This window comes from Periplaneta americana, chromosome 3 (assembly GCF_040183065.1).
Source record: "Periplaneta americana isolate PAMFEO1 chromosome 3, P.americana_PAMFEO1_priV1, whole genome shotgun sequence".
Taxonomy (NCBI): domain Eukaryota; kingdom Metazoa; phylum Arthropoda; class Insecta; order Blattodea; family Blattidae; genus Periplaneta; species Periplaneta americana.
The window spans coordinates 114836917-114860795 of record NC_091119.1 but is presented as its reverse complement, the minus strand read 5'-3'; the positions used below and the strand labels follow the sequence as shown (position 1 = coordinate 114860795).

Here is a 23879-nt window from a genome sequence, read left to right as displayed (position 1 = left end):
TAAGATTGCCGAAGTTCTTTTAAATGAAAAGAACCATTTGAAGAAGATGTTGAAATTGTTAAAGAAGTTTTTTTACAAAGCAGGAGAAGTAATTTTCAACGGCTTTAAAAATAAAGTGGAAATATTATCTTCCATAATAGACATTTCTCCTTCATGGAACACTGAAATGAGGAGAAAAGAAATTATGTGTAAGAATTTGGTGAAGCAGTTACAGGAAGACCTATATAAATCACTTTTCTGTCCCTACAATTCAACAGATTTACTGATTTTACTGACACATCGCAGTTATGAGTACTTTCGTCACAATGGTTTTCCTATCTACCATGACATCAAGAGAAGAACGGTTAATCAATAATACTGTGTATCCATGAAGGGCCAAACAAGAGATCAATATATTTACAATGCTTCTATAGGTTACACTACTAAGACAGATTTTCTCATAAGTTCGTGTCCTTAACAATAGATGTCGCACTAGCTATGGTTGGAAATCACGTTGGTTTCGTTACTCTCTGTAAAGATGACAGAGATATGCTTACAGTATATTCACATTGTACCATTGTATCTCCTCAGCTGTATAACCGAAACACTCCTCCACCTATACAAAGCATTGGTTCGATCCCTATGCATACATCCCTCCATTTTCCTCACACAAGCCCCTCCAACAACCCAATCAAAATTTGAAACCCGCGAAAGAAGAATACTCCGCTAAATCTTCCACCTGCACAGACACACCAGAAACAACACAGTTTACACTACGACAAAAACGAAGTCACTCTTCACACATCTAAACAACATAAACAGGAAATACACACATTTAGCAGTAAATCGCGTGTATACATTTTCGCAAATCCACCGAACACAAACAACAGAACAACACTGGAGACACTCCTCTACAATTACCACCAGCTCCAACCACCAAACTAAAACACACAAACAAAACTGCAAACACGTGTTGGAAACTTGAATACTGTCTGAGAGAACAAATGACAGCAACAGAGAGGCAGATCAATAAAATAACTCTACCCCATGAAAGTCTTCATAACCATTCAGACGCTTCTGCCAGTGGAAAGGGAAACTTAAAAATCTAAACAAGGAATATGTACGTGTATGTATGTATGTATGTATGTATACATACATACATACATACCCAAGAGCAGGTCTTTAACTGCAAACCCAGCATTTTCCATTCTTTCCAATTTCTTGCTTTCCTCTTAATCTCCCCATATGATACACATACCTTAACATTGTCTATCAGCTGATATCTTTTGCCCCGAATAACCCGTTCACCATTCCTTATATGTAGCCTATGCATATTATATTCCTACTCACTAGTCCTCTACAAGTATTGCAAATTAACAAATTAGGCCTACACCGAAATAAAAGGAATCAATCACTGCACTCACACACCTACTGGCACTTATGCCAAAAATAGTCTCATATATGTATATATTTTTTTTACTGTTATTTATGTGCAATGGCTGGAGAGGGCGTCCTGCACGTATAAGACCCTAAAACAGCCTCTGGCTCAAAGCCAGAAATGTTAATAAACTACTATTCAGCAAGGGTTAACAATTTTGAGTTCAGGGAAGGTTACAACCCCAGCATTTAAATATTGTCAACTCAAGCTTACAAAAACATAAATTTCAAGCTTTGCTCGAAGAATGCGGAGCTGAACACGGAATTCTCCTTTTGCACACAGATGTATGGTGGCTCAAGGCTGTATTTTTAAAGAGATTCGGGAGCTTTCCTCAGAAAGCGAACCGTTCTTAAAATCTAGAGCAAAACATTATATTGAGTTAGAAGACCAGCAATGGTTACTGCTACTGTCATTTCTTTGTGATATCACAGAAAAAATGAACGAAGTAAATCTTAGCTTGTAAGGAAAAAACAAATCCCTGAAAGAACTTTTTTGTCAGAACTTGCTTTTGCAATGTTAATACATGCACTTTACCAGTATTTCTAGAGATTTTATTTATTTTTTGTTTCCACTTTTTCTTCTGTATTCGTTTTCTCTCACCACTTTGCACTGGTCTTCATCACAATATAAGCTCCATCAAATGCCATTATGGAGCAAGTAGAACAAACTGTGTATCTGTGTATTTTCCTCTCATGGTACTTAATACCTATCGGATGTGCCTTCACTGGTGACGAGTTCAGGAATGAACTACCTACGTAATACTGTATTCAAGCCACTGTTTCATACACAACATCCCAAGCCTTCTCCAAGAAGAGTAGATACATGCGATGGGTAAGTAACAGCTTGGATCAAAACTTTCTAACCATCCTATTAACATTAATAATTGATGAAGAGAAATCAAACTTGAAGGAAAGGTCAAGATCTTTTGGAGTGATTTCCATAATAAGGGTGTATACACTCATATGCCATTAATTTAGCTAACTTCTCAATTATGATCCCATCCGCATCTACGTGTATTCTCATTATGGTTTCTATTACTAGTATTTTGACATAGAACTACGTCTTTGTATTGGGCACAGTAGCTTGCGAACCACACAATAATGATATACAAAAAAAAAATATTATGTTAGAATCACTTGTAACTTTGAACAAGTAAACATAACGAAACGAGAAAGTATACCACAGTTGGAGTTTCACTACATAAAATCAGTCGGATTCTCAAGGCTGATGAGATGGGTGGGACAAAGCATGCCTCGAAAACTGCATTCTGGCAGCCATTCTATGCACATAACTTCGTGAGACTTGAACTGATCCAGATGTTTTAGGTGCCAATCGATCAAGCATGACGAGATCGACTAAATAAACACACAAAAAAAATTATTCAGGGTAAACTAGGTCACTAACTTTCAAGAAGTAGTCATGAATATTTGCAAACTTCTAAAATACTTCGACATTCAAATGTTGAGAGAATACAAAAGTGATGACGAGCACAACAGGAGAAAAGAGAAACCTAAGATGAATCAAACAAGCCCAAGGCTACCACTGCAAAATACAAGAGACGTGAGAGAAAGAACAAGGGAGAGTGGCACATACGTGGAATCTCGTTGTAGATGACTAAGACATATCACCACACTGATCTACATCAGCTCAGTGAATCCGGATACTACATACCAGACAGGGTAAGATGGTCACCAAGTCCTGGTGGTGTCCATGGAGACTGAACAGAACATGAATGCCAAAGACATGCACACAAATTGCAGCAGAATGAAACAAATTCAAAAAGTTTCTTTAGGAAATTTCGCCCAGAACTGCCCTTGCTGACAAACGTAGTTCTGCGTCCATAAACTCTTTGGCTCATTTCACTAGTGAGCCACTATTTTTTTTTCTTCCCACAGAAATAAATATTTATGCTCGACCATGCCGAAATATAGTAATTATACTCCTGGTAGCAGACCTTTAATGCATGTCATTAAAGTACACCTACTCATTAAAGGTCAGGTCTTTCAGCCAATGACGACTCAGGTTACAACTGTTCAGCAAATGACAGGTCAGCTTTCTACCGTTATAAAACTGCAAGTATCGATTATTCTCGGATACGAATCGAAAGAGAATTAGCGAGAAGTCACAGAGGCTGGAAATCCAATACTGTCGCAGAAGGTTATGTTCTGTTACTATAATAATTAGCGTTAATTGTAAATAATATTCAAATAAATTCAATTTGTCATCTCGTTTTTCAATGTCTAATTTAATTTGAATGTTATCTCTGTAGGTTCTTATGGCCTAGCAAGGTCAATGTGGAAGGTCAATGTTCCTCGGAAAAAATCAATACTTTCGCGTCTGCGCACATCTCACAACATACGGGACATTGGTCAAGGTCAGATACAAAGAAAATTAATAATATCAAGTTAGAAATATGGTCGAGCATAAAAAGTCGTATGAAACTCGCCTATAATGGTAATTAAGAAGCTCGTATGAAAATTATGAAACTCACTTGCGCTCGTTTCATAAATATCCATACTCGCTTCTTAATTACCTTCATTATAGGCTCGTTGCATAATGTACTATTATAATTCAGTGTTTTTTAATTTAATGCCCTCTACAGGTTATGCAGAAATATGGCAATGAAACAGTAACATGAACAAAAATCTTTAAAGAAAATCTATCCTACAGCTATTTCATCCATCATAAGTCAGAATATTTTTATGAACGATTTTACATGAAAGACGTTTATATGTAAGCATAGGACAAGCCTTTGTTAGAATATAACAAACAATTATGCATTATTTCACTGCATCTTTTAAGAGCTTACCTGAGCTTTCATTTGTCGCACAGCTGTAGAATTTGACTGGAATTGCTCCACATGTAGTCTATGCTTCTGGAGTTGTTCTTCCAGATGAGAGATATGTTCTGCCAATTCTGACTTCCCAGAATCCAATCGTATGGAATCCAGCTGTGTACATGAGACAATTATAATCAATATTTACGTGTCCATAAGTATAAAATATGGACAGAAAAGAATTTCCTTTTACAATAAATAACAGAAAATAATAGATTAGATTATTGCTAATCTGTGAATCCAGCTGTGTACATGAGACAATTATAACCAATATTTATTTACGTGTCCATAGCTATGAAATATGCAGCAAATAATTTCCTTTTACAATAAATAACAGAAAATAATATATTAGACTATTGCTAATCTGGCCCTCAGTGACCAGACTTCTCAATTCTATGGTTCCTTCTAGTGTACTTCCTATCACTTCTGAGGAATTTGCTCCAGTACCATGTGTTATACTCAGGGTTACGAAATTCGTTCATTTGCACATTTTTATTTAAACATTGTTATTGACATGCTGATAAATTATTTGTACGAATTACATACTTTGTAGTGTCCTGAATGTATTTTATTGTGCATATAAATAATGCATATTTGAGGCGTGTAGTTGCAAAATCAGATACATCACTTTTTCTTCGAAATGAGTTAATGTTTTATTTCATATCTTCATATGATTCTACAACTGCTATAGCACTGTTATGCTCCAAAGCTAGATGCATCACATGGATTTGTATGATGAAAAATAGTATTGGTTGCAAATTCTTGGTTCCTTGTAAATGTTTTTCCCTTCATACTGAAAAATTATGTTTTTAGTGATGTGTCTGATTTTGCAACTAAACGCCTCATTTATGCTCTTTTAAATTACTGCGTCATATTTTAGTAAATATATTCTTATTTGGCATACTTTATCACTCAAATGAAAAAAAAAAAAAAAAATTCAAAATGGCCATAAAAAGGGGTTATTGAGTGAATTGCTTATTAATTTTTGAAAGAAATAATAAAAATAAGATGCCACATCATGATATCAGTATCATTCAGGCCTCATCAGTTATGGACTCATGCAAATGAATCCTTGATCACGTGAAGAGTGTGTGAATGACCTGGCCAGATGCTTAAGAGGCACTTGATTTTGTCTTTACCTCGAGAAGTGGGGGAATCTGTCTTATTACACAACAAGGAAGGGTCTAGAAAACAGAGTAGTGAATAGTGCCAAGAACAGTGATTGTTAAAAATGCTGAAAGTGAAACCAAGCAATTCGAGCAGGCTTAAAAGTTTACAAAGTGAATTTTTCTAGTGATTTTATTAGTACAAATGGCAGAGTTTTATATGTAAGGCATATGAAAAAATATTTCAGGTGATTCAACATATTAACTCTGTGAAACATAAGGAACTAATAGCAAAAAAAGTGTGACAGAAGTGAAGATGTCCAACAGTTATTACTACAAAAGTATCTTGAGAGACAAGCTAAGATTTAACACTGAAAATATGTCAGACAATGGCGGTAAATTGTAATCCATCCCTTATTTTGGATATGCAACCAAACACATTTACTTCTCAGCAATAAATGTAACTTTGCATGGGTACAATGCTATACTTAGACATATTTTAATGGCATAGTTGCATGCATATTACAAGACTTTTAAAACATGAACTTTCTAACCCTGGCTATACTGTATTACGAGGCGTGTTCTTAAAGTAAGTTCCGTTTTCAATTATAGCCGTCACATTGCTGCGTGTTTTCTTCTTCAGTCCTCAGGCAAGCTGTACATGCAGTTTCAGAGCTTCAGTCTGTGTGTGTGGTTAGTTGTGATCAGTTGAAATGTTTAAAGTGATCGAGCACCCCGTCGACTGTGAGATGCAGTCTGTTATCAGTTTCTTGAATGCAAGAAACATCAAACCAGCTGACATTCATCGTCAACTTTGTGAAGTGTATGGTGATGGAATGGTCAGGAGATGGGTTAGGAAGTTCAACGAGGGCCACGTCTCTGTACATGACGAGCAGCGTACCGGTCGGCCATCTTTGATCAATGACGATTTGGTGTGTGCTGTCGATTGACGAGACTTGGGTGTCTCACAAGACACCTGAATCGAAGCAGCAGTCCATGGAATGGAGGCACACTACATCGCCAAGGAAAAAGAAATTCAAACAAATCATGTCAACACGCAAGATCATGTGCATTGTTTTTTGGGACAGAAAAGAAGTCCTACTCATCGAATTCTTGCCTCGGGGTGAAACCATTAATAGAGAAACCTATTGTCAGACCTTGAAGAAGCAATTCAGAACAAGAGACATGGAATGCTGACCAATGGAGTTGTGTTGCTTCATGACAACACTCGGCCACACACAGCTTGTGACACCCAAAATCTCATCTCAAAATTTGGCTGGGAACAAATTGACCATCGCCCCTACAGCCTGGATATGGCTCTGAGTGACTTTCATCTCTTCCTGCACCTCAAGAAGTTCCTCGGTGATCAACGTTTTGATGGCGACGATGAAGTGAAAACAGCAGTGCGGGAGTGGTTCGCATCGCAGGCAGGTGAATTCTACAATGAGGGGATAGAAAGACTTGTGCTATGATTCGACAAATGCCTCGATAATGGTGGAGATTATGTTGAGAAGTAATTGAAGTGTGGGGAATACAATGCAACAAAAATGGTTTGTAAATATCTTTCCCTTTACTTACTACACCCTTTTGGAACTTACTTTAAGAACACGCCTCGTACTTATACACTAGGGCGTATCCAAAAAGGCCGAAAAAAATTTTTTTTCGATATTAAAAATTTAAGGGTTCGCAAAAGTTGCATAAAGTTACCAACGTTTTGCACAAAAAATTTTGACCTCTTAGAAGCACCTTTAAATCGAGCCATAGAGGGGTTTTTTTATTACCTTATTTTTTTCTAAAAAATGTTATGTTTTATTTAACGATGCTCGCAACTGCAGAGGTTATATCAGTGTCGCCGGATTTGCCGGAATTTTGTCCTGCAGGAGTTCTTTTACATGCCAGTAAATCTACTGACATGAGCCTGTCGCATTTAAGCACACTTAAATGCCATCGACCTGGCCCGGGATCGAACCCGCAACTTTGGGCAAAGAAGGCTAGCACTATACCAACTCGCCAACCAGGTCGACATTTTTTTTCTAACATAAGCATGTTTGCTGGCCTTCTATGTCCGAAGTTGCGGGTTCAACCTCGGGCCAGGTCGATGGCATTTAAGTGTGCTTAAATGCGACAGGCTCATGTCAGATTTACTGGCATGTAAAAGAACTCCTGTGGGACAAAATTCCGGCAAATCCGGCGACACTGATATAACCTCTGCAGTTGCGAGCATCATTAAATAAAACATAACTTTTTTAGAAAAAAAATAAGGTAATAAAAAAAAAAACCCTCTATGGCTCGATTTAAAAGTGCTTCTAAGAGGTCAAAATTTTTTGTGCAAAACGTTGGCATCATTATGCAACTTTTGCGAACCCTTAAATTTTTAATATCGAGAAAAAAATTTTTTCGGCCTTTTTGGATGCACTGTAACACCATACAGTTAATTTAAATAATGTAATACGTATTGTAATACAGTATAAACTAAACACTCACTAGTTATGCAGTTTATTCTATAAAATTGCTATTGAATTGTTTTAGCAATAGTTCACTTCACTGCTTATAAACTACCTGATTTAATACTGTCTTTAAAAAGCTGTAATTTTGTTTCTTCTTCACATATTGTTTTATATTAGCAAGATGGCGGAGACGAACACTATTTGGTTCACTTTTCTTTTCCAACAGATGTGTAAAGATGTGTCCACTACTGTTTGGGGGAATAGGTTTCAAAATGCGTTCATGTTGCAGATCTGACCATTATGGGAGACTTTAGTAATAGCAGTTTTTTTTTTTGTCTTATATATTAATACCTCCAAACTGCTTTCAGTTTCTGATTCTGGGCTGTACGAGGTGCGTTTGAAAGTTTGTGGCCTGATACAAAGATGACAATGAAAACATGTCAACAATGTCGCAATTGTTAGGTCCTTTTAACATTAGTGCACCAAACAGTTTGGAAAAAATGGAAAATATCGACTTTCGTGCTGTCATTAAATATTTCGTAAAAAAAAAGGAGTCAAACAGAAATTAAAGCACACATGGATGCTATAATGGGGGAATCTGCTCCAGCATTTTGGACTGTGAAAAAATGGGTGGCACTATTTAAACATGGTCGAGAGTGTAGATGATGCTCCCCTACAGTGGACATCCAGAAACAGCACCAAGTGAAGAAATCGTAGAAAAATCCACGATATGGTGTTGAACCACCATCGAATGAAAGTATGGGAAATTAGCGAGGATATGTATATCTTCACTGAACAGGTGTGCCACATCTTATTTAATGTTTTGGGCATGTCCACAGTCTCCGCAAGGTGGTTCTGTGTATGTTAACACTAGAACAAAAGCATGTCCAATGTCAAATTTCGAGGGATTGTCGAGAATTCGAGAAAAATACACCCGATTTTTTAAGGTGGTTTGTGACCACTGATAAAACCTGAATCCACTACTACATGCCAGAGTCAAAACAATGGATGCACAGTGATTCTCCACCTCCAAAGAAAGCAAAATCTGTTCAATCTGCTGGGAAAGGCATGGCGTCCATGTTCTGGGATTCTAAGGGGATAATCATGATTGACTATCTAGCAAAGGAGAGAACAATAACAATAACAAATCTCCTGCAGCAAGTGAAAGAGAAAATTCGCAAGAAGAGGCCGGTTATGGCCAAGAAGAAAGTGTTGTTTCATCACGACAATGTACCTGCTCACACGTCCGTAATTAGGGTTGCTAAACCTCACAAACTACAGTTTTAATTGTTGCTACATCCCTCCTACTCATTAGATCTCGGACCCTCAAACTTCTTTCTTTTCCCAAAGCTCAAAACTCACTTGGCTGGGAAGAAATTTTCGTCAAATGAAGAGGTTATTGCAGCAGCAGAAGGGTTTTTTGCGGACCTCGAGGAAATCTGAGTACAAGAAGAGTATAGCAGCATTGCAACACCAGTAGACCAAGTGTGTGAATCTAAAGGCAGGATTATGTAGAGAAATAGAAATTGTTTCAAAATAATCCTAGTTTAATTTCTATGTCAGGCTATCAACTTTTTCAGCAACCCTGGTACATTTTATCTCAGTGGCTGTCATTATTGTAATCTGGAACATGTTACAGAAAAGATCTTCGTTTGTTTTGTGATCTTTTATACATGTTTTCCCCCACTAAATAATACATTATCTGGCAATTGTCTCTAGTTGGATTGGCGGTGATGACAATACTCAATTATCACATTCATCTATAACAAATTTAAATTTGGTAGGAATTCAGTGCATTCAATATGCTTCATGTACGTATTGTTATTGTAGTTGTTGTGAGAAGTGCAATTAGAAGAAAATTTTATTGTAATAGACAAAAAATAATCCATACAGAAGCAGTTGTATGTAGTAAATAAATATCAATCACTAAAATCATGATTTTAATAATCTGATTCTAATCTACAGAGCGAGTCAAAATGCCTACATTACATTAAAAATACAAATACCTACAGAAAGTACTCCAATTAAAATATTTACCTATCTTTGTCAATGTGAGCTTGCTATTGTACTAGAAGGACCATTTTCTTTCTAGGAAAAAACCTCTTACAACACTTTCAATAACTCGTTAATGCTATTCTTTCATATTTTCGAATGTAACAACAGTGTAAATACAAATCTTACAAGCTTCCTCATTAATACAATATTGGCACCTGTTAATTTAAGTATAGGGGCATAAAAATCTAGAGTGGTTAACATAGCATTTCTCCAGTACATCATATAGTGATGATACTGATAATGAATGAAATTGATTGGAATGCTAAATTATTGGATCCTAACATTAATGCGCGCGCACACACACACTACATACATATATTTCTAAACCTAGAGATATTCACTAAGTTATCCCTAAATGAACTCAAATCTTCTACTTCAAAATTAAAATCAAAGGACCCAAGACCTGATAAAATTGCTCCAGAATTAATCAAGCATATGGGTCCTGCTGCTCTAACTAATAAGATAATGAATCTTAACCCTATATTTGGAGGAGGCTAAAATTATTCCAATTTTGAACCTTGATAAGCCACCAATTCAATGGAGAGCTATAGACCCTAGCTCCACCTTTATGGTTATATTCATATTTTTGTTTATCTTCGCCATTTCTCTCCTATACATACTTGCAAAAACCATGGAGAGAATAATTGCTTCAAGACTAAATTCGTTCCTGGACGAGTAAAACTTGCTAAGTCTCACTCGAGCAGGATTCAGGAGATACCACTCAAGAGCAAAACAAACTGCAGAATTAAGCCAATGGAAAATGGTGCTTGCAGTTTTGTCGACTTCTGGAGACACTGAAACTTCTACAAAATATTAAAATAATAGGTATCTAACAAAATGTTGAACCAGTAATACAACTTTCTTACACAAAGTTTATCTGCTGTAAGGTACCATATTTGTCACTGTATAAGAAGCACTTTTTTTGTTCCCAAAATAGACCTTAAAATTAGGCTGCGTCTTATACAATGAAGATAGGGCTATATGTACCATTATTTTCATAGTTGCCCGCACTTTAGTTTTTCCCTTCCAATGAGTCAAAATATCCTGGTCCAAGGTCAGTGAGAACATTGTTGTGAAATCTTTTTTTAAGTGTAGTATCAGTAATGTCTTAGATGGAAGTGAGGCTCATTTTCTCTATAAATCTGAAGATGAAGTTTCCTGTTCTGATGGCAAGTTCAATGGATCCAATGAAGAAGAAACTTCTGATGACAGCAATGGGAGTAATTTAAAGGCTTCAGAAGATCAGTGAAGAAATCTTAATATTGGTTATATTTTTCTTTAAATGTGAGTTTTTTTTTTTCTGGAAAATTTATTTCAATGTTTGGGGTGTGTCTTATACACCGACAAATATGGTAATAATCTGCTCAAAATTCTAAAAGTTTAATAACAGTTTATCCTGAGGCTCTGTTTCTAAGCACTTTTTTGTTTAACATAAATCTATATGCCTTTCCAGTAACATTAAAAAAAATCCCTGAGATATATTTAACAATATGCAGATAACCTAGTAATACTAACTTCGTCACCACACACACATCATAGTAATCTAAATGAGACACTAAATACAGCCTTTCAAAAGCTATAAGACTGGTGCAGCAGCAATTACATGGAAATCAATGCAGCAAAAGCATTCTTCTAGACTATCAAATTATGCCACAAGCCACTTGAGTTCACACTCAAAATTAGACAAAAAGAATAGCCTGTAAAAGAGATTTGACAGGACGATACGTTTAGAACCAATTATAATAAATTTAAAGACTGTGATAAACAGGACGAAAAGAGTGTGATCAGTGACGAGACTGATGGGGAAGACAAAGAGCACCTAGCGATCTGCTATTGGTTCTTGTTATATGCAGGAGGTTTGCGTCCACTACAGTAGCTATTTCAGAGAGATTTCACTGTAATTTTTACTGATACACAGTACATAGGAAACAATACATAACATTAAACTCACTTTTTGAAGGGCTGTGTCTGTACTCATCTTCCCCTTCTCATCAACAACATGATCTGCAAACGAATCTTCCAGTTTTTTAATGTCATTCACGTGTTTATTCAACAGTTCAGATTTTATGGTTGCAACGTGTTCCTCCTCTTCCTTTTTCAATTTATTTGTAAGTGCTTGTATTTGTCTTTTTAACTCCTCTTCAAACATATCTTTCAATCCGTTTAATTCAGCACTGTGAGCTTGTGCCATTTCCGCTTTAAGTGTCTCCACTTCTTTTGCATATTCCAAACGAATGCTATTCAAATCTTTAGCAGAATCTAAATTTAACTTTTCTTTCAGATTTTGCATTTCTTTTTGACGTTTTGATTCTATGTTCTCAATTTCTGCTCTATGAGTTTTGGTTAAGTCCTTTACAAGTTCTTCTACCTTTATTTCATATTCTTCTCTCAAGAGGTCCATTTCATTATGGTATTTCTGTTCCAACTCTAGTTTAACAGTTTCCAACTGGTCCCGATATTTAACAAGGTGCATTTCATATTCTTCTCTCAAGAGGTCCATTTCATTATGGTATTTCTGTTCCAACTCTAGTTTAACAGTTTCCAACTGGTCCCGATATTTAACAAGGTGCATTTCAAAGTCTGTTCGATAATGTTCTTCCAGATCCCTAAAAATCACAATCAATTTCTTAAAAAATGCTACACAAATCTACGTTATATGTGCATGTAGTTGAAAACAGACGTTAGTATATAGGATAGCTAACATCAAATGTAATAAATGACAGAAATTTAACTTTTTATTAATTAGGAAATATTAGTGATTACAATAAATATGAACCACTGATCAATAAAATCATGTATTTGTAATCCTTGTTATTATAACTGCACCCTACAATATAAATTGTTTCAAGACTATACATAATATATAACTGTCCCATGAATACTCCAGAATTTAATGTATTAAACTCACTTAAACGGTTAAAAATACCATAAGCTTAAAAAGAAAGAGGAGAAGAAAACTCATGTAAGATAAAATGTACATACTGGTTTTAATTCATTAAAAATTTGTTGTGGTTTGCTGCAAGTAAAACTTACTTAAAACTAGGTTCCACAGTGTATGAATCACAGATATGTGTGAGAGTTGTAAGACGCTGGCCATGATCTCCATCAGCATAATACATGTCAGACAGTTCTTCATTCTCCGAACCAGAACTACTCCCAGAGAACTTTCGGCTATGCTGACTGAACACATCCTCTGAATATCTACAACACAGATATTAAAATATCTTATCTAATAAACATTTCCTCCTATATGAAATGTACGAGTATTACATAAAGAAAATGAAGTCAAGTAACATATTAATCCATTCTAGACAAATTAAAGTAGAATAACAAGAACTACTATGTTACATTTACTTTTTAGAAAAAGGCTTCAAGACAAGTACATAAAACTGAATGCACGTGAGCTAAGAAGGAAAAGAAAATCTCCATCAAACACAGGGCTCCTACAAAAAACCTTTCTGGTTTTGAACAAAGTCATGTAATTTACGTTCTATGAATCTGAGGTGCATGAAAATAGTACCAATGGAAGGATTAACTTAAAAAGTTTAGTTCCTTACCTAAAGATGTTCAATATGTCCCCCCCTTGGTAACATGGCACACATCAAGCCTATAGTCAAGTTCCACGTTGGTACACGATTTTCCAACCCCCAGATTCTGAGGTTATGTCTGTTCACCTTACCAGAAAGATGAAAAGCGGCTCCATCAGAAAACACCACGGAACAAATAAATTTATCATCATTTCCAATTAAAGTCTGCATACTTATGCAGAAATTTCTTCGTAGCATCTTGTCCTCTGGTTTTAGGGCTTGCAGCAACTGTAGTCAATACGGATGAAATTGCAACCCCTTGCGAAGAATCTTGCCTTAAAATCAGTGTACCATTTATGGACTGTAGGCCCACTGGGTGAATTTGCACCAAACTTTGTTCGGTAATGCTGTTGCACATTAATAACAGACTGATTCACATGAAAATCAAGCTTTTCTATCCTCTAAAGCAGCCATTTTGCCTCAACAATGAACAACTTTGTTTATATTCACTATTATGAGGCAGTGTTACCAACTAGGAAAACAATGTTGCCACAAGTAAAATTTTTTAGTTTCTCTTTTCATTGGTGCTATTCTCACGCACTTCTGATTCATAGAACGTAGGTTAGGTTAGATTACGGCGGAGTCTTTAAAGCGTCTTAAAGGCCTTCTGCACATCACCCTAAAAGGCTTATTGTGCATCCCCATTGGAATTGACACTAGCATTGTCCTCCAAAATCTGTTCCTTTGACTAGCAACAGTATTTTGGTCCCAACATTAGTGTCCATTCCTAAATCTTCCCTTTCATAGAACGTAAATTACATGTGTTCGAAACAGAAAGATCTTTTGTAGAAGCCCTGTATAAAAGTTGATTCTCATTCCACTGTCTTTTAAGAAGGAAAAGGTAATGGAGAAATCATTTCATATTATATGACAACAAGAAATGAATTCGGAACAACTCAAAATCTGTGCTTCAATGGCTGACCATGATAATATCTTTGAAAAATATTGGATTGTAAGAGGTCAACTGACTTTACTGTCAAACATCTGGCATTATAAAACAACAACAACGTATTATATGACATAATTCATCTCTTTGCTATTTTCAGTAATCATTATCGTGATCCAAATGGTTCCATCTAGCTTGACATGTGAAACCAGAAGTTGTAAAATGTTATATTGTGAAAGCACAACCAGATCCATGCACAACTGTCAACTTATTCAGGCCCACTGTTTGATTTGAACTTTTCTTTATTTACTAACTCTTTGTTACCTCGTTATTAACATTATAGCTCTAGTGACAACACAAACTCCTAAAATTGAATTTAAAATTTAAATATATGTAGATGTGTATAAAGTAAACATTCTGGCCCAATAAAATTTAAGCAGTAGGCCTTACTGAAAGGTGAAAAAGACATAGTTCAAGAAGAATATCAAAGGAAGAAATTATGGAAAGAGATAATACGTAATTCAGAAGAGTATCAGAATCATGATAAACAAATACGGAATGTGATAATGGGAAGAGAGCACCATGCCATTTAGCAATATGTTCCAATACAGAGAAATTATTTAAATCACTGACTAATATTTTCTTACTGCAAGAAAGGAGATTTTAATTTATATACCTTTGTGTGTTAGGGTCACAAATAGGTGAAATGCTGCAAACAAACTGTACAAAATCTATTTATATTTTGTACTGAAAATCAGCTTATTGTATGATATGCATTTATAATACTGAACTTCTGAAAACACGTTTGCAGCAACGAAAAAGTGCTTGTCTCTTCAGCATTATACTCTGGTAAAGTAGGTTCGAATTCCACGTTAACCACTAGCAAGTCATTGATTTAGCGACAATGTCGGCTTCCTTTGTGTTCTGAGTCAGCTACCGTGGTGTGACTAAGGCATAGACATAGTTGTCATGTCTACTCTCTTCTAATCGCATTCTTGGATATTAAATACATACGTTACATACATTCTGCCAACATCTACTCCACGTGTTCTGTTAGAATAGCTAAAGCAATATGCACACTCTCATTGTTAGGTTCAATGAAATCGGAGCTGTCCTTTCCATCTGACTGCCTTTAATTAACATTTGACTTCAATGCGATTTTGCATTTGATTTTAGATGTTAATGTGGAATTCGAACAAACTATACTGCAATTTGGAATAAAATTAGAATGTAACGTGTCTTCATCATTTTAAATAAAGAATAGCTTATTTAAGGGGAATTTCAACTGGACTCCTTCCACTGCTGGTAACATTATATAATATAAAGTGATTCACACTGGTAACATATTATATACAGGGTGATTCACGAAGTATTACCGCCACTTAGAGAGGACCTTCCTGAGGTCAAATGGAGCAAAAAATGTAAATAAAAAATGGGGTCCAAGTTACAGTTAAGTCACTACAGGTTATTGAAAATTTGAAATTGAGGCAAAATTGAATAATATCACTACAGAAAATACAAAAAATGGATACAGTTCCCACTCTTGTAGCTGTTTTCTTGAGGTGTCTAGTATCAAAATAGCCATGTCACTTAAGGCAAATTATTCCACATTCAGTAAAAACTTCCAGAGACGAACTGATGATAATTAAGAAACTTGTATGTTGTTTTTTCATTGTTACATAGTTAACTGTTGTACATTTAGTTTCCCTTCATATTTAAAATTATTTCATAATTAATATATACTTTCACTTGTTTTTAATTTTGACTTAGCCGGTTTTGTTGCAACTTTATACAATTTTACTATTTTTTTAATTATACATTTTCTGAAAAAGGCTAAATAAGCCACTGGCGTAGCTCAATTGGTAGAAGTGTTTGCCTAATGAAAAGAGCTGTACTCGGGTGTAGGTTTAATTTCCATTTGGGCTGATTACCTGGTTGGATCCCCCCTCCCGAGGTTTTCCCCAACCATAAAGTGAATACCAGGTAATCTATAGCAAATCCTGGGCCTCATTTCATCATCCATCGATGCTAAATAACCTAGTCGTTGATACAGCATCGTGAAATAACCTACCAAAAGAAACAAAAGGCTAAGATTTCTTACATTAACTACATAAATTTGACATTACTATTTAAAGTTTCTTAATAATAATAAAACTGCATTATAGCATTAAAATTACTTTTGAAATATTACTAAAAATTTTATAAAACTTAGAAGAATACTGTACACCAGAGTGCTGCATTGGAGTTAAATCGCTCGCTTGAACTCGGTCGAATGTCGCACGCTCGAGTGAGATAAGATCGGTCGTGATATGCTCGTAATAAATAGAAGCACAATACAAGGTCATCTCACCGGCATGTCTTATCTTTTATGGAAGGCAACAGATAAGATACACATATGTTTTGCTCACACGGTAAAAATAAGGCTTTATTTTCTGCGTTTATGACAAATGTCTAATGGAACGTACCAAAACAGTAACATGAAGTTATAAATAAAATAGTATGAAAAGCTTCGATATACAGTTATTATTCCTAATTAATAATTATTCAATATTTCATTTACCACATATATAATATGATAGGTCCATACATAGTGTTCTGCCTATATACTGCGACAATGTAGAAACGTTTTACAAAATATTATTATATAGCAGTAAATTAATAACAATATTAGTTCAGAGATAACGTCACAGAAAATATAATAAAACGAATAATCATCCTGCACAACTGTTACAGACCCAAAGATTGATACACTAATTATTAGAGATTATTATTATTATTATTATTACTAGAAAGCTTGATACATTTCTTGCATTATCATATTGTGTTCTCCATTTATAATAATTACATTTACATCCAATAACATCTATTAGATATGGCAAAAACAAAATCACTCCTGTGGGGGGAGGGGGGGGGGACATTTACCTACAACATTTATACTACTGGTACATTTTAAAGCAAGTTTTGTAGTTGTACTGTGGAGAAGTTAGTTAAGCACTGCAAAGTTTTGAAATGATATACATCTATGATGTTACTACACAGTTCATTACTGTAACAAGAACGAATGTCTAACGTTCGGCTTATACCGTTCGAGGATTTATCGCTCGTGACAATTTTACCTATCATGTATGTGTGCTACCTATCGGATTATGCTATGAACTACTTGGAACTCGAGCGAAAACATCCGATGCAGACCTCTGCTGTACGCAGTAGATTTCTCTTTTACTAAAATCGCAATTCACTTAAAACTTAAACACAACGTTAGAAACTTACATACAAATAGTGAATATGCTATTATAGCAGCAGTATTTTTTTAGTGAGTTATTTTATGATGCTGTATCAACATCTCAGGTTATTTAGCATCTGAATGAAATGAAGGTGATAATGCCGGTGAAATGAGTCCAGGCTTCCGCACCGATAGTTACCCAGCATTTACTCATATTGGGTTGAGGGAAAACATCGGAAAAAACCCCAACCACAGTTCAAACCCGGGCTACCTGGTTTTGCGGTCAGATGTGCTAACCATTACTTCACAGGTGTGAACACCAACAATATTATGACAGACTAGGGTTCCCAATTTTTTTTTTTTTTTTAAGGAAATACGAGAGACTAAAGAATCGACAAAATTTCACATATAAAATGGAAAAATCATTCGGTTAAGTTACTAAAAACAACTTACACTTAAGGTAGTTAGGCTTAAATTAAGAATATTTTCAGACAGATTTTGTCTTGTATAACAGTTGAAGTCGATTGCAGTTTGCAGCTCTGGTTTGATTATGTGTCTCATACTCCTGTTTCAAACATCTGTATAATTATTTATTGTTCATGATCATTACTATTTGGTGTGCTTAAAATAAAACTAGCCAGTTTTATAACATTACCATGGTTTCATTTCTCAATCAATTTCTGGCAAGCATTATTTTCTGAAAAGTCTGCACATTTTACTGCACCTCTTGAACAACAAAAATCATCATAATAAATCATTATCATCCACGGCAAAATCAAATATTTACAATAAAGATTTCTTATCTTATGCAGATAAAAGGGAGAAAAATGCTTGAAGAGAAGAAAAATATGGGAGCCAGGAGAATGTTAAAAATTAGGGGAAAATATGGGAGATCCCAGGAAATATGGAAGGGTTGGCAACCCTAATTAGGTTGAGGGAAAACCCCGGAAAAAACCTCAACAAGGTAACTTGTCCCAACCAGGATTCAAACCCAGCCACTTGGTTTCGCAGTTAGATGCGCTAACCATTATTTCACAGGTGTGCTCAGAGCAACTGACTCTGTTTACACATATTAAGCAATATACATTTAAGTTCTCAACTAGCCCTCAGATTACCTACCATATCTGGCATTTCCCATGAACCACTGGCAGAGACATCAGGGACGGTAATAGAACTCTCATGATCAGTGGAAGCTCTTACACTAAATAAGATTACGACCTTGTAAAATTATAATGACTGAAAAGCTTCCCATGTTGGACCAAAGTGTTTTTCCCAGACATTTTTCATGTCTTCAGTTTTAGAACAGAAAGAGAAATTCCTTCACTCACCGTGTTAGGATTCATTTGAGTCACCTCTTGCAAGGACAGTAAACGGTGTTGTGTGTTTTCTTTAATAATAATTCCTTTTGTCTTGACTAAAGGAAAATGCCAATCACAAGGAGGCTTCATTACATCAGCAGTTTCAGATTTTCAACCATAAAATTTACAAGCCTCATGCAAAGGAAAAACAGTTCCCTGGTGAAGTTGTTCATATTCTTCATGGTTTGCAAGTTTGTAAGTTTTTCGTGTTTCTTAACTTGTTTTTCAATCCTCCCAAAAACACAGTCAGGAGGTACAAATGAATGGTCTACAAATGGGAAAATGATCTAAATTTGTGTGACAGTATTAAATCTGTTAAGCACGTGTTTCACTCCACGTCACAAAAATTTTTAAGACAAGAAACCTAATAGGAATTGTAACTAACTTATTGAAACATAAAAGTAGCATAGTCAATGCTAATGCTAATCTATGAAGCACAGTTTGTCAGTCACAGAGTTGAGTCATAACTTGGTCATCTGTAGATAGTGCTATCTACCACAGTCGTTGAAACTCAAATCAATCATTGAAATGAGATCCATCATTTACGAGTCGAAATTCGACTCACAATTCTTGCAATGTAATCATTCTTATCATAGCAAGATATCGTCAGCCAAAAATGAATTTCTTGGTGAACCATGAAGGTAAAAAAGTTTCCATGTTGAATCTTTTATACACTACTTTTAACACATGAATATAAATAATTGATTAAATGGCAATCTTACTCGTGTTAATTATGTAAGCATGTGCGACTTACAGCTGTTTCAGTGCTACTTGATACCATCCTCAGAGCCTTCTGTGTCTCAGCGCCATCTCAACTTCGCTGGTTGTGTGGGTACGTTCGTGTGATGAAGAGTTGTGTCAAATAGTGTGTGTGTTCTGAAATTGATCTGTGTGTTGAGAATTTGATTAGGGTGTGTTTTAGTGTGTCTGTTTATTTCATATTGTTCTAGTGTGTTGAGTTTTTGGTTTTTGGGTTGTATGTGTAGGATTTCTATGTCTGTATTTATGTTATTGTATGTGTGGTTAGCATTGGTTATGTGTTCGGCATATGTAGATGTATTGTGTTCTCTGGTTATTGCTTTAATGTGTTCTTTGTTTCGAGTTTGGAATGATCTGCCTGTCTGTCCCATGTAAAAACTGTCGCAATTATTGCACAAGGCACATTACAGATACTAAAATAAATGCTCATAGACAACAACACGCCACAAGAACACATTGAAGAAATCATCCAAATCACAGACATCATAACAAAGCAAAACTATTTCACACACAACAACAAATACTACATCCAAACAGAAGTATTGCCAATGGGATCACCCATATCTAGCATACTAGCAGAGATATTTTTACACAACATAGAACAAACATACACACTCAACAATGAACACAACAAATATGCAGACAACATAATATACTGGCACAGATACGTAGACGACATACTCATACTATACAAAGGAAATAAACGACAACAAATACACAAACTACACCAATACATAAACAAAATACACCCAAAACTCCAATACACACTGAAACTTGAAAACAATAAATCCATAAATTTCCTAGACATCACCATAACGAAAGTTGACAACAAATACACCTTCAAAATATACAGAAAACCAACCACCACCACCACCACCACCACCACCACACACATACACAACACATCTGATCACCCCACACAACACAAACATGCTGCATTCAGATTACTCAACATACCCATGAGCCAACAACACTACAATGAAGAAGTGAACACAATCAAATACATAGCACAAGAAAATGGTTACTATCCAAACATAATAGATAACATCATAAGGAAGACAAAACAAAAACTCAACAAACACACAAAACACAACACAAACACAAGAAATACATCACACTAACATACGAAAACAAAAATACACACAAGATCGCATCCGCATTCAGAAAACAAAAATACAACATAGCATACAGAACAGAAAACACACTACCGACATCTTAACACACAAACAACACAAACAAATAAATACAACCACACAGGCGTATACAAACTCACATGCAATAGTTGCGACAGTTTCTACATTGGATAGACAGGCAGATCATTCCAAACTCGATACAAAGAACACATTAAAGCAATAACCAGAGGACACAATACATCTACATATGCCGAACACATAACCAATGCTAATCACATGTACAGCTGTCAAAAAAAAAAGTGGCCGCACTCGTGAACAGCGAATATTTTCAAAGTCCACTTCGGGTCGCGGTGATGTTACACGATGCATGTGCTTGTACAAGCAGTTCCCGAACTATGAAAGTGTTCCATGTCTGCGCCTCGTAGGCCAGCGGTAGAGTGCTTGTTTAGTGATTCAAAGGTTGTGGGTTCGGACCTTCTTCAAGTTTTCATTTTATTTTTTAATCGTTCTTTAGCGATGTAAATGCTATTCAAATTATCATTTATATTCAGTTATCGTTCTTTATGGATATCACGTTATTTATATTTTGTTATCGTTCTTTAGAGATATGAATAAAATTCAAGTCATCATTTGTATACTGTTATCGTTTTATAACGATATGAATAACAATTTTTATTACTGTATCTCCAATGGTGGTTAGCCCTATTTTACATATGTATGTTAGGGCTATAGTTTCATACACAAAAAAGATAAGCATAAAGAAAAATAGAAAAGAAAATTAAATTAGCTTACGCGATGTAAACAAAACATAAACAAACCGTAAATTAGGCATTGCGATTGCAAAATAAATATCAGGTATCAATTTGAAACATACAAAAACATTAACAACACACATACGTAACACTTCTATAACACAAATATGCAGCCTTCCGTACCATACATCATAAATTAATACACAATAGTCATACAAACACAATCAAACTATAATTACGACATTGCGACGACATCAAGCATCACATAACTGACTCACATACATAACAAATCAAGCATCCGTTACAACACATACACTTCAACATAGTAACCACACTTTTAAAAGTTACAAATTTGGCTCCAAGAAGAATAAATAGGACACTGTTACTAATTACTATTCTTCTACAATTTCTTAAATATATCTGTAATAAATCTGTGAAATTCCGATATGAATAATATTCACGTTTTTTATATTGTTATCGTTCTTTAGCGATATAGATAATATTCAAGTTATCATTTATATTCTGTTTTCCTTCATTAGCATTATAAAATAATATTCAAGTTATTTATATTGTTATTGTTCTTTCGCAATATAAATAATCTGTATTTTATGTAAGTAATTATTATAACACAAATAACCATCCTTCTTTATAAAATAGGTTATTTTATTTAGATAATTAAATAAGTATTATATAATATCTTATATTAATTAAACAAACCGATATTTATCATTTATATTCTGTTATCGTTCTTTAGTGATACTGTATAAATAATATTCTAGTTATTTATATTGTAATCGTTCTTTAGCGATATAAATAACATAAATTTAATATTAGGTTTCGAAAAATCCAGTTGCATAATACTGGTATTAGTTTTTCTTTTTGTATTATTACATTATACTATCTTGAACCACAATAAAATGAAAAGGAGTAACGAGGAATTGAACCTGAGACGTTGACATTTAAATTTCGACGTTCGTCCGCTGAGCTACGAGGGCAAAAGTGTGGAAACATTTTCGGAAAAATTGGCCCAATCACACTCTAAGATTTTCTGATGATTCGTAGAAGCTAATCCAGGATGCGGGGGGCAAAGGCTAATTGAGATTTCCCGGTCTCTGATCGGGTCAAACATCCTGATAGAATTAATATTTAACCCTTGCCGTGACTTTCGGTGAAGTCCGGAGGGCCCAATTAGTCAAATCCACTCTCCTCATCTCCATGCTTGGGTCCCCTGGAATTTAATAAGATGCGAAAGAGATAGTGGTGTGTGGAAAGCAACAGGATGTTACTGCATTTAGGCCTATCCTTCCGAAGAAAAACTGCAAACATAAACAAAGGAAGCTTTTAATAGAAGAAGAAGGATCTTCTGCAGACCTCTGGAAAAAGAACTAAGGAAGAGACTAGTGAAGTGCTTTGTGTGGAGTGTGGCATTGTATGGGGAAGGAACATGGACATTACGACGAAATGAAGAGAAACGAATTGAAGCATTTGAAATGTGGATGTGGTGAAGAACGGCGCGTGTGAAGTCGACAGACAGAATAAGAAATAAAATTGTGTTTGAAAAAGTGAGTGAAGAAAGAATAATGCTGAAACTGATTAGAAAGAGAAAAAGGAATTGGTTGGGTCTCTGGTTGAAAAGAATAATAGAAGACACTAGGATATGTGGATCATATGCGGAGACTAAGAGGAAGGCAGAAAATAGGAAAGATGGAGATTGCTGGGTTTGCAATGAAAGACCTGCCCATGGACAGAACACTTATGTATGTAGGTATGTTCAGAATGCCTGGAATATCGTGTCTAAGAACAGTCGCTATTTGCAAAGACTAGTCGATTCCATGCCCACTCGACTGCAAGATGATTGAGATAAGAGGAAGATAGACTAAATATTGAATTGTGGCTTTTTGTTTTGTTTTTTGAACGCTTAATTGTTTGAATGTTTTAAGGCCGACGCCAGTAAATTTGTTTTGTTTATGCCACGAAAGATATTTTTATTGAGAATAAAATCTTTTTTCTTTCCATTTGCAGTCACAATATCATAATGATAAAGTCATGGCATAATATATTAATGAACCTGATGTTAATTACTAAAATAATCGTAAAAGAGAAAGGAGCCATTATGTATAGTTTGTCTCTCTCAAAAACATAACAAAAAAGAACATAAAAAGCACGAGGTTGTAGTCGAACGCAGGACCTCATGAATAAGAGGCCTGAACGCTACCATTACCCTATCGAATCACAGAATGAATACTTCAATTATAACTGTAGATATCAGGCAACGTGGTCCAACAACATGTAACATCGCCTGTCTCCGAATTATAGCGAA

At 35.3% G+C, this 23879-nt stretch overlaps 1 protein-coding gene across 3 annotated transcripts in view; it reads right to left on the bottom strand.

Annotated features, from left to right (window-relative positions):
• Positions 1–23879, bottom strand: part of LOC138696399 (putative leucine-rich repeat-containing protein DDB_G0290503) — a 260919-nt gene that overhangs the window by 222864 nt on the left and 14176 nt on the right. For all 3 annotated transcript variants that reach the window (XM_069821308.1, XM_069821309.1, XM_069821310.1), the window contains exons 3-5: positions 12895–13062; positions 11813–12467; positions 4227–4367 (exon numbers count right to left, since the gene is read on the bottom strand). In XM_069821308.1, coding sequence (XP_069677409.1) covers positions 4227–4367; positions 11813–12467; positions 12895–13062 — 964 coding nt within the window. The remainder of the gene's footprint in view (positions 1–4226; positions 4368–11812; positions 12468–12894; positions 13063–23879) is intronic.